General features: G+C 32.7%; 1 protein-coding gene across 5 annotated transcripts in view; it reads right to left on the reverse strand.

Annotated features, from left to right (window-relative positions):
• Nucleotides 1–290: 290 nt before the first annotated feature.
• The window catches only part of LOC105227311 (gamma-1-syntrophin), an 88,627-nt gene continuing 76,039 nt past the window's right edge, over nt 291–12,878 (reverse strand). For all 5 annotated transcript variants that reach the window (XM_049451875.1, XM_049451877.1, XM_049451873.1 and 2 more), the window contains 2 exons: nt 7,354–7,557; nt 291–3,726 (listed from right to left, as the gene is read on the reverse strand). In XM_049451875.1, the coding sequence (XP_049307832.1) occupies nt 3,616–3,726; nt 7,354–7,557 (315 nt within the window). In that variant the 3' untranslated portion in view covers nt 291–3,615. The remainder of the gene's footprint in view (nt 3,727–7,353; nt 7,558–12,878) is intronic.

Below are 12,878 nucleotides of genomic sequence, written 5' to 3' on the forward strand. Positions count from 1 at the left end.
CCAATTGCTTGTCTGCACTTGCCGCATTTTCGTATGCAATATTGTATACAGTTATGTATTTATATAGGTGTAAGTTTTTTGGTTAAAAGTTTTTTAATTTATATTTTATTTTGCTTTGCTTGGAGAAGACACAATTTTAAATTGACATATTGTGACTGAGTGTGCAAAAATATAGAAGCTTTTGACGTTCAATTATAGGCTTCTGTGAACTGAAATTCAATCTGCAGGGAACTTGTTGTAAGATGGTGCATTTTTTTTAAATAAATTTTTTATTAGTATTTAAAAATATGTTTTCCCCCAAATCAGTTACTTTCCTGTGAGTGAAGAAAAGTTTAACGCTGTGATATATTTATGCGTATATGCTTAGCGACTTTATATCATAAAATATACTTATAAATTTTTTTATGGTATTGAAATAAGTGTGATAACCGCTTGACTGTAAGAATATTATACACCTACAAAAAAAGCCATCTCCGAATGGCTACTGAGTCCTTACATGATGCATTCGACTTTTCATTACAAAAATATGCTAGAAGGTTCATCAATATATTGCGCATAGTAATTGTCCTTCGAAGAACATTTATTTGATGTTGTTTGGAAACTAGTATTCGCATCCTGCGCCTTAGAAAAATGAACTTCGACCACTACAATATAGCGACAGATAAACGCCTATTTACCCTTGATTTTACTATTCAAGAAATGATATATTTATGCTTTTTATTATTAGTAAAACTATAAAAAAACATATATATACGTCGATTGCACAGAAACTATAATACCCTTAACAAATAAAAAGCACATCTATACAAGATTGCCAAAAGTGCCATCTGTCTGGCTACAGAGCTAATACAGGAATTACAGTAGTCTTTAAAAACGATATACAATGAAATTTTCGAAAGGATGGACAATTGGATCAGCGCTAAATGGCATGTCTTGAGCATAAACATATTTAATGTGCAAGAGCATGCTTTATAGCAGGTTGTTCAATAAGTTTTGTTGTTCAATAAAAAAGTGGGTTGCTACTAGCCCAAAGTTTTTTTGTTTTTTGGTGCACTATATGCACGTAAGTGAAGTTTCATTTTAACCTGTCTATTGATGATTTGTCTACAAGCCATTAAGTGTCGCCGTGTCACAGTATTTTTTTACAATGGAAAAAATTGAATATCGTGTAGTGATAAAATTCTTATTTTAGAAAGTGTAGCATCACAAGAAATTCATAAACGAGTGTTGAAAGTGTATAATGATTGTTCACCTACAATTAGAACAGCAGAAAGATGGGTTGCTGAATTTAAACGTGGTCGTACAAGCCTTGAAGATGATCCACGTGAATGACATCCAAAAAGCGCATCAACACCAGAAATCATAGCCAAATTATAGGATATGGTTTTGAAAGATCGCCGATTGACTAAGAGAGATTTGGTAGAAGCTATACATATCTCATTAGACAGTGTGAGCCATATTTTAAGTGAAATTTTGAATTTTAGAGAGCTGTGTGCACAATAGGTGCCGCTTTCGCTAACAATTGAACAAAAAAATCTTCGTATGCGACTTTCTCAGCAACATTTAGAGCGTTTCAAAGAGAATAAAGTGGATTTTGTGCGTCGATTCATCAGTATAGATGAGACTAGGGTCTATCACCATGATCCTGAGTTAAAACAAGAGGCTAAAAAGTGGTATGAACCTGATTGTGCGGCTTCGAAATGAGTTCGTGTCCGGAAATCGGCCAAGAAGGTTATGACATCAGTTTTTTGGGATGCGAGAGGAATTTTGTTTGTGGATTACTTTAGCGATGGGATCCACACATTGGAAGATCGTAGGAGCAAGTCTATTAATATGCAGGGGGATTATACTGAATACTGAAGTGAATTTTATATCATAAAATTGTGTTTTTCTTATCAAAAGATAAAACTTATTGAACAACCAGGTATTGTATTGTATTTATTGTAGATATCTAGTCGCTCTTTCAGAGCTAAAGTTCGCTATAAAAGAGTTAACTTCATAAAAAATTTAAATTAAATTTCCATCTGTAATTACTTAAGACCAGTAGATCTATGATAGCTGGTCATTTTAACCTAACCTATCCTCAACATAAGAGCTATAGTTTTTTCGGTGACCGCTACATGCTATAGAGATTTGATTAAATTTGGTCAGTGATTGTGCCTTGATTTATATTACATTTTGAGAAAATATCTTGTCAAATCAAATACATAATTTCTATAATTCATTTTGATCGATTAGTTTGTTTGTATTGTATCGAAGAATTAGCAGCCTCTTGGGGAGAATAATAGGTGTGCAAATATTAGATCGATATCTAAAAACTGAGGGACTAGTTTGTGTATATACAGACAGACGGACATGGCTTATATCTACGACGTTTCCTTTTGGGCATTATAAACTTCGTGTCAATCTAAATATACGCTGGTTTAAAATAATTTATTATCAATAAAAATGAGTCCAATTTTTTTTAAACTCTGTGAAATAAATTTTATAGCTATTCGCAGATTTGCTTTTCTTTTTCTCAGATAAACATTTTGGTACTATAAAAATGAATAACAATTTTGGATGTATGCCAGTCATAATATAAGGAAGTAACTGTTCGGGGAATAGAGAACATTTTGATGCTTAAATTTAACATGCAGTATATTTTTTAAAATAATATTTGACTTCAATTTACTACTGTGAATCCACTTTTTGCAAATTCATTGATTAATTTACATAAAATTCAATACTTTTCACTCTGCACCTTATACTATATATTTAATGGGTCTCAAAGAGCTGAAAGTAGGCAAATGGTAGGATAATTATATCTTTCTATATAAAATTTCAGTTTTATGTTAAATTTTCTTTAAAATAACAGAGCTTTAGAAGCATTGAACCATTAATATGTACATATGTATATATATAATTATGTATTTTCATAGGATTAAACATTTGTTTGGTGCATAAGTTTTTCTTGTGCTAAACAAAAGTAGAAAATAAACTTTCTTGCATCCGTAGAGCTGACATTATTTAACTATATTAATTACATACCTTAATTATAAGAAGCTAATAGTAATGATTAACAATGACTAATAATGGGAAAAAGTTAGCGGTAACCGCTTAACTTACGCGCTTGCACCAACATTTGCTTGCCGATCAGCAGATCTCTATGAATAGAACTATGTATGTGTGTCCTTTGTAGCATTTAGATCTATATATCGCATATAAGACTTCAATGTCTTCAGACGTTTATATTCAATATGATTTATATTATATTATATAATTTTTGCACACACGTATTTGCCATGCTTGCCAATATATTCATACTAAGTATCGTAATTGTTTTAAATATCTATAAGTGTTATATGCCAAAGTATAAGTATAAATTTTAAGCTAATTTTCTTTAATATCAGTTATAAATATTTCTCTTTCTTCATGTTTTTTTGTTTTCATATTTTTTATTTTTTTGTTTTAGTTAGTTTGTAATTTTTTAAGTACCTACTTGTCGTTTGAATTGTTCAATACAATAATAAATTTCCTTCTGCCACATTTGTAGCACATTTTCGCTTTTTAAGTATGCGTGGCGCCACGAATTTCATCCGCGTTGTTTGTTTATATGTTTTCAGTGCGCCGATTTTAGGTTTGCTGTATAGAACTTAGAAACGCCGGATCAACTGAGGCGACTTTGGCGGTCAAAAAGGCATGCATGCAAAAGAGTAAACTTTGCAGCACTTGACATTCCAGTTCCTGTTTTAATGGAAATACATAAGAAATAAAGGAAATTTGTGAAGTAAATTATTTATTTGATAATATTTGAAGATTTATAATAAGATTTAAAGAAGAGACAGAAGATAAATGGAAGAATAATATTCGGAAACCAATAATCATAAGGATGAATATCAATAAAAGATAAGAAAAGCTAAAATCGCACATACTAATGAATTTTCTTTATACAAAAAAGTAAATGGTAAATTTTTGTTAAATGTTTATTGATTGATTTCTTTAAATGGGTTTCAATAAAACTATTGAAAAAAGTGCCTCCATTTGGATCAGCCTTTATAAAAAATAACTATTGAACACAGAAATTATTGGCAGATAAAACAAGCATTTAATAGGCTGCGATAGCACGCTTAGGAAGGTAATAAGTTGTCCAAGGAAAGTTTGACTGGCAGAAAAAATCACATTCTTCTAAAACCTAATTTTTTCACCGCTTCTGTCTACCATTTTATTGGTAGATAACTAAATGAATATTACATCTGTGTTGAACCAAGCTTTAAGAAGTATAATTCGAATTATTTTACTTGTGTTCGACAGTGCGTATACTTAACCAATAAGTTATCGGCCGTTTGCTCAAAAGCATTATTATTTTTGTATTTTGTATGAGAGAATAGAACGATTAACGGCTAAAATTACTATTTGATTTTTAAAGTCTTGAATTAGAAAGGATAGTTGGTTTTTTTATAACGTAGCAAAAGCAAGAAATTAAAGTTAGAAAAGTCGAAAATTCTTATGACGAAAATGTATCTGGATCTCCATTTTTTAATAATAATCCAACGATTACCCTCTTCATACGTAACTAAGGCGAGCGGCACAATCATCATACGTTGAACAAACCGAGCTATGAAAGGTAAGATAGTTTTTTCAGGGTCGAGATTCTTAGCTATAGAAACAAAAATTTTTACAGCTAAGGTTCAAAACTGCGTTATAATAAATCGTTACGATTTTATTTATTAAGAGAAAATAGTATTTTTTTTATGAAAAGTTAAAAGTCCAGGAATGAAAATTAGAGGCATGACATACATACATGGCATATGGGTTCGTTTAGTTGAAATTTTGATTTACAATATCTTAACAGTGAGTGTCTAAACTGCGTCGATTAGAAAGTCGGGGTATCAAATATAACTTCAAAGAAGAGAAGCGAACTGCAAACTGTTAAATTCAGGATTTTCACTAAGAATATTAAGTTCAGCATTTTATAACAAAGTGAGTGTAGGTAGATTTTGAAATTTTAAACGACTAGTGTATGGAGGTAGAGTTAACCTAAAATCTCATCGGAAGTGCCCTAAGGTGAAAAAATGGTTTTGAGCGGAATTTAACTCTTCAGAATGGGTTTGGTAATTAGAGCCATAACCATATTAAAATACAGCGTAAACCACAAATTTGTAAAAAGAGGCTACTGACAATTTTTATGGATCTCTAAATTGTTTTTACCAGCGTTTAAGAAAACTAAGAGTACTTTTTGCTTTTAAACCCATTTATTTATAGGAATATCAAAATTAAGCTAAGGGTCCATAGTAACTCCCAAATTAACCGCATGAGACCAGAAAAGTTTTAAAATTTTAGCAGTTTGTCGTATTAGGGAAGTTTTCTTCGGTAGTGTAGTATTCTAAAATGTTAAAATTTTATTGATTGGCATCGAAGAGGAGTGTTTTTTAACCTCAATTGAACGGATCATATTTTATATGTGACACAACGATTAAAGGAATTTTCGAAACAAAGTCTCCACACCATCAGAAACTATTCGTAATCTTTATTAGAAAGTATCATAAGTCAAAAATTGTTTAAGGGGTTACATGTTTTTCCTCGGGAAAAAGCCTCTTTTCAACAATTTTTTCTCATATAAAAAATGAATTATTTTATTACATAGATTTTTTTTATCGCTACAAACATATACTATTAATAAAAAACTGAAAATTTTGGAAAAAAATATTTTAAAGTCGGCCATTTCCGGTGACGGAGGGTTAAATCCTTACAAGATCATCTAAAGTAAAAAAAAGAAATACTTGTTTTAGTTAAAACCATAACTTAGAACTTGTATACCTACCGTAAATCTATGTAGCGAAATCAGAGAAATCAGCGGTAATAAGAAACATGATGAGTTCCATATTATATGTTGGGTTCCAAAAAGTTTTAAAACCTTATGAAAAGCTCAAAGACTTTAGTTGAAGCTCATTATGAACGAGACTCTCTTGAAGATTTTGATTTACCTGCTGAGGGTGGCGGAATTAGTTTTTTTTTTTGGGTTTTGGCTTCATTAAATTAGGAGGTAAGGAAAATTTAGGTTGTAAAACCACCTTCCTATTCATTTTAAACTTTTTTTCAGAAGAGAAATTCCATAACCTTTTATTACGTAGTGTACAGTATAATGCGACTTATGTTGTATAATATACTTAACTATAAATTACTGAAACTCTGCTGCAGAAACTTATTACGACTGAGTTAAATAAAAACTAGAAACAAACAAAAAAGCTTAAAAATCGAACTACAACTCTTCCCCAACATATTTAAACTTTTGTTTTTATAAAATACATACTCCATTAACCACCATATTTTCAATACACAATATATACACACATATAACGAAAGCAATCAATATATGGGTCACCAAGTTTCAACTACTACAAATGTACCGCATCATTGTACAACAATGAGTTTCAGCAGAAACAATTCAACATCGCTCCAACATCACCCCTCAATCTCAAATATGTATGTGTATGAATGTTTATACTTTTAGCCTACTTCATCACATAAACCAAATATAGTACATACTAAATCATAATGATCATAAAAACAAACTACAGCATAGCATACTTCTTTTCTGCCTAGGAGTCAGTTCTCAAGAAAGTTTTCTAAAAAAAAAAAACTTCGATATAAAACTACGCTAAAAGCAACTCTATGAAAATTGTATACAGAACGGCTACAGACTGATGGTGGGGTCGCAAGAGAATTAATACAGTGAAAAATTTTAAATGAGCAGCTACAAGCGAACCACTCTCTGCCAATCACGTAGTGTAACTGTAGAGAACGCAATGCAAAAGGAGCAAGAAGAAAAAAAAACAACTACAAACTAATGCCGTTATTTCTATTCAAGAAGAAATAGTAGGCACTTCAAGAAAAACAGCGAATAAAAACTGAGGAAATAGTAGTGAAATAAAAAGATGGAGTTATGGCAACAAAACCATAGCTGCACTACCACTTCGGCGATATTGGTACTTGTTACTTATACGCCATGTCATACCTACGCTACGCTTTCAAATGCACAAAACAAAGGGAGAAGTAGCCGGAATGAGCATTTGAAGGCATAGCAGAAGCAGGAAAATTGTGAAATGGTACTTCGATGCGGCTGTCACGCGGCTTTCGCGACAGTCGCCTGCTTCCCGCCACCGGTCCGCGACATTCCTGCGCTTTCGCCATTGCTGAACTCATTACCATCAATCACCAGCGATATAGTGAGACAAAGTGGAAGCGGGTGGTGGCAAGTTGAGGAAATATGCCGCATATACCAAACTAAGCTGTTGGCTACGCCTGGATTAGCAGTTCGTGTTGCTGGCACACACACACAAACATACATACATACACGCATGTAGTACTTACTTTTGTTTCAATTGCGCGCGTTTCATGATCCTGAAAATGTAGTTTTAATTTTGATTTGCCGTCATCGCTGGAACCGCGCAGTTGTGAAAATTTATATTGCCATACGATGGCCGAGTCGGCACCTTCCGCCAGCGAGAAACCCGACTGCCAGTCCAAAGTTAGACCGCCACTCTTGCCATGATGTGAGACGGCGAAAGTTTTGCGCTGCGACAAAAGTGTGTATAAAGCAGAAGAAAGGCATAATTAAATAATGCAAAGTTATGAATGAGGTGTGAAAAGTAGAAAAAAAATTGCAATAAAGAAAATTGTAAAGTATTGTTAACATATTCTTATATATAGTGCTTTTGTTATATGCATTAATTTTAGTTTTATATTATATTAATATAAAAAAGCTTATTATAGAAGTTTGAAATTAGACTGAATAAAACATTCTCGCACACACAGTTGTATATAGTGATATTAATCCGTTGTCATTCATCTCAATGAAGCCGCAATTTTAAGGCATTTCAACGAAATGATTATGAGTTGTTGGACACTTACTCGGCTTAAGTTAGAAATAATGTGACAGCATTGTGGCAATAAGCGAATCAAAAAGTTTATCCTCCTCCAAGTTGGACCTGCGGATAGTAGCTGGTATATACATATATATATAAATACACCCGTATAAATATGTACGCAGTTGCTAAAAAATAACTGTAACTTGTAATAGCTGCCTGTGTGTATGTATTTGTGGGCGTATAACGGCAAGTAGCAATAGAGTATTTTCTTACTATTGCTGCTGGCGCGGTTTAAAGTGCTTTAACACCATTAATCAAGCCTTTTTAACAGCGCCTTTGTGGTGACCTAACCAGTGCGATAAAATTCAATTATTTCAGCAGCTGAAATTAATAGCTTTCTTGGGAATTTATAAATATATGAATATAAACTGCTTGCGAAAATGGAATGCTTGTTGGCTATCGCATACATAGTATTTACTTGTTTAAGTAAGTTGCAAGCAAGGAAATTTTTGGACGTAAAATAAGTATAATCAATTCGGCTATAACCGCGCGAGCGTTGTCTACGCCAATAAAGAAGGAGAATACATATACAGTGGCTCACAGTGAAAATGGTCCACCTGTAACAAAGCCCCTTTAACTGTAAACAAATCTAACAAATTAATACATATACCAAAAGTTCTTGCGAATTGGATCAGTTCAGTTTATTCAAATTACAAATTCAAAAAAACATTTTGTTATTTCATTAACTATTTTTATTAAAATAAGCTTTTAACAAAATAGGATAAAAATTCATGTCACAGTGAAAATGGTCCACCCTAGCAGAGCTGCGATAAATAACGGAACTTTTTCTTTATCTTATGTTATTTTGGTCTGTTTACTTCATTTACATTCTTGCGGTGAAATGAACACGTGCTTAATATTTTAATAAAATTATTTAGCTCTTAAATTCAAGATGGGCCGCCAAACTACAATTGAGTTGCGAAAATTAATTATTGAACATTATAAGAATGGAAAGTCTCAAAGAGAAATTGCCAAAATTGTTAAAAAACCCCGAACAACAGTTGAAAACATCATTTTTCGGTTTAAAAAGGAAAATCGTGTGATAAATAAGCCGAAAGTTAACCCAAGAAAGTTATTCAGCGACCGTCAAGAGAGGTGGATTGTCAAACAAAGCCAGATTGAACCTCGGCTGAGTGCACCAAAACTGCGTGACATGGTAGAGAAACAATTTAAAATAAATTGTAACGCCGAGACTATTAGAAGAGTCCTTCGAAGGGATGGTAGAAATGGCAGAATTGCACGAAATAAACCCTTTGTTAGTAAGAAAAATAAAAACTTGCGATTGCAGTTTGCTCACAATTACATTGGGAAAGATTTTTCATTCTGGAAGAACGTCATTTTCACGGATGAAAGCAAATACAACATTTTTGGATCAGATGGCAGAGTGAACGTGTGGAGAAAACCAAATCAAGAGATGGATCCTAGATATTTGCGGCCGACGGTCAAGCACGGTGGCGGCCATGTGATGGTATGGGGTGCTTGTTCAGCTTCTGGTGTTGGTAAACTGCATTTTGTCGAAGGGAATATGGACAAATATCAATATTTAAATATTTTGAAAAATAATCTTGTACAAAGTGCCGAAAAACTTGGTATAAAGGACACATATCATTTCTACCAAGACAATGATCCCAAACATACGGCTGGAATCGTTAAAGAATGGCTATTATATCATTGCCCCAGAGTGTTCAAAACGCCTCCACAATCACCAGATATAAACACAATCGAAAATTTGTGGCATAAATTGGAAATTGAAATAAGGAAACACAGTATATCCAGCAAAAATGATTTAAAAAAGCCCTTTTAGAAGAATGGGATAAAATAAGTCCGGAATATACGAAAAAGCTAGTGGAATCTATCCCAAATCGTTTGAAGTCTATTATTCGTCAAAAAGGATATCCAACAAAATATTAGTAATAAGTTTAATAGCACTTTATTTAATAGTTGCTGTAATGGACCATTTTCACTGTGACATGAATTTTTCTCCTATTTTGTTAAATTCTTATTTTTATGAAAAATGTAATTGAATTAAAAAATGTTTTGTTATATTTATAATTGAAATAAATTGAATTTATTAAATTCAGCAAAATTTTTTGTATTTATAATGATTTTTCATATTTGCTTGCAGTTAAAAGCACTTGTTTACATGTGGACCATTTTCACTGTGAGCCACTGTATGTATAAAGTCTGGGAATATCATTCTTTCACATTACTCAACAAAACTGAAGGAAAAATTTGCGATTGATGCATAAGAGGTCTGTGGAGTATTTGAGGAGTTCTCATTACGAAGTTGAGTTCAAAAATGTTCCATCACGTACAACTATTTTAGTTTTTTTTTCTAAATGGTGGTGGTTAGATCCAATCAAACAAAAGCAATCTACGAGTTAACCTATTTTTAATATCTTTGGCGGTTTTAACAATCCGAAATTAGCAGGAAACTGGCTCTAATTGCAACCGTCACAAACTTTAATTAGTGTTATTCTTCTAATAATTAGTTGTGATGAGCTATATCGTGTGTTATATGAGGGTATATGCCATCAGAAAAAAAAATTCGTATTAAAAAAGACAGTTCTCAGACAGTTTTGTGATCGCTTGACATAGTACGGTATCAAGCTCTGAAAGTTTATTTGTCGAAAGTAACAATGAAATAATTGAAATTCGACTGTCGGGCACATACTGTTTTGATCCCCCCAGCAGCTAAACATTTTACCAAAACAGATTGACAAAAAAGAAGCTCAATATATGGGTGTTTCACAATTTAATTCCGAAACAAGTGGACCGTCTGAAAGTAGCACTCGCCTAAAAGCTGCCACACCAGGCTACACAGATCAATAGTTACTAACCAGAATCTCTGGGAGTTAGATTGGACGCTTTTTATGCAAGGGGATACATAGTCTGGATCAAGAATAAAGTGTTTTATAATTGTTTCGTCTATGGTAAAGGGTCATTCTATGATGGTTACTTACTAAGTATTTTCGTTTTTTGGTGCAATTTAAACACGATTTTTTGATTGTGTAAAAAATTGTAGCGCGATAGACAAACTTAATCTTTCAGTAATCTCTCGAGTTTTCAGCAAATTTTGTGGTTTTTTTGGGGATTCATTTATCAGTTGCTTTAAAACAAAAATATTTAAAATTTTATTTTCCACTCATTATTAAGCCGTAAAATGTAAAACTGCTTCCTTTTCGCTTCAAAGCAACCCTCTAATAACTGAAATATGAAAAATATCTTGCAATTTATTAAGTCAAAAACACCTCTCAAAGAAAGAGCTGTAAGTTAATTGGCTTGCGTGCGATGTCGCACTAAGAATTACAAAGTTACGGCCTGTTATTTGCTGCTCCGCTATTAAAATTTAAGGGTAACTGTGATTTTCCTGTAATTTGTCGTTTACACGTTCAACTAATCTTAATGTAGAACTTATACTATAGCTTTATTTAGAAGCTGTTTTACCATTTTTTATCGGTTGCAAGTTTGATTTAAATATTATTACATTTTATACATTAAGGATTACATTAAGATAAAAAAATTCCAAATATGAATATTTTAGTAAACAATGTTAAATTTCATGAGATTGACTAAATTATGGTACGATTGTAGTTTTGCCACGAAATTTTGCTTGTAAACAAATATTTGTAGCATATTCATTGGCAGTAGTAAGGATTTATGTTTGGAAAAGCTTGAAGACTTTAAACATGCTATTTAGGACGATGATCAAATTAATGTGTTCTAAGAAATGTTTTATATATTTTTTTGACGCTATTGCAGTTTTAAGGGGTCCTACGGGTGTACGAGTTTCAAAAAATTGATAATCTTATTAAATTCTACAACACCTCTAGCATACTGTCTTTTTTTCAAGTTGATCCGGGTCATAGTTTCGGAGATACGTTCTTGAGAACTTTTGCGTGTGCGGCTAGTTAGAGTAACTGCGCCGTCCAAACGGAAAACTGTGTTTTCGAAGTCGGTTGGCAAGATTTCTCGAAAACTATTCAAACGATTTTCATGAAATTCTTCACAGGTCTTTGAGATACAGCTCTTTTCAAATACAACTATTTAAAAAAAAGTGTCGTTTGTTTGTTAAAAGTGTATGTTTGTAACAATAAAAAATTCTAATAAAATATTTAATTCTGTATGAGAAGAAAATTGTTGAAAAAAATTGTTGTTTTTTAAACAAGCAAACCTATGTAACACCATACGTGAATTTTCTGATGATTTTGACCGTAACACCCTACTTAAGATGGATAGACGCCCCCAATGCGCTACTGTACAAATATTTTTCGGAATTCATAGATTACAAGTTGAATACATATATATGTAATATATTTACCAACTTTGTTGGCTTTTTTTCTAAAACGTTCAACTGAGCTTGCTTTTAATGGGAGTCCACCCCTACTCATGAAATATATGTATTAAGAGCTGTCAGGGTTGCAGGGAGAAAACTGGGGCCCTGGTAGGATATCAGATTGTTCAATAAGTTTTGTCGTTTGATAAGAAAAACACAATTTTATGATTCAAAATTCACTTTATTATTCAGTATAATCTCCCTGAACATTAATACACTTGCTCCAACGATCCTCCATCCCATCGCTGAAGTAAGAATCCGGAATCAACAGCCATTATGACCACTTCATTTGATGCAAAACGCTTGTCACGTATACATTTTTTGACTTCTAGAAACAAATGATAGTCGCTGGGAGCCAAATCTGGTGAATACGGTGGATGCTCCAACAATTCGATCTTTAGTTCATGGATTTTAGTCATTGTCAAAATGCTCTTGTGACACGGTGCATTATCCTGATGAAAAAGAATTTTGTTCTTCGGCAAATCGGTCTTTTTTCACGAATTTCTCCTTCGACTTGACCAAAAAGTTGCAACAACATTCAGAATTAATTGTTTCACCACTTTGCAAGTAATCCACAAACAAAATTCGTCTCGCATTCCAAAAAACTGAAGCCATAACCTCGTTGGTCGATT

Source organism: Bactrocera dorsalis, chromosome 3, assembly GCF_023373825.1.
Source record: "Bactrocera dorsalis isolate Fly_Bdor chromosome 3, ASM2337382v1, whole genome shotgun sequence".
In the NCBI taxonomy this organism is placed as follows: domain Eukaryota; kingdom Metazoa; phylum Arthropoda; class Insecta; order Diptera; family Tephritidae; genus Bactrocera; species Bactrocera dorsalis.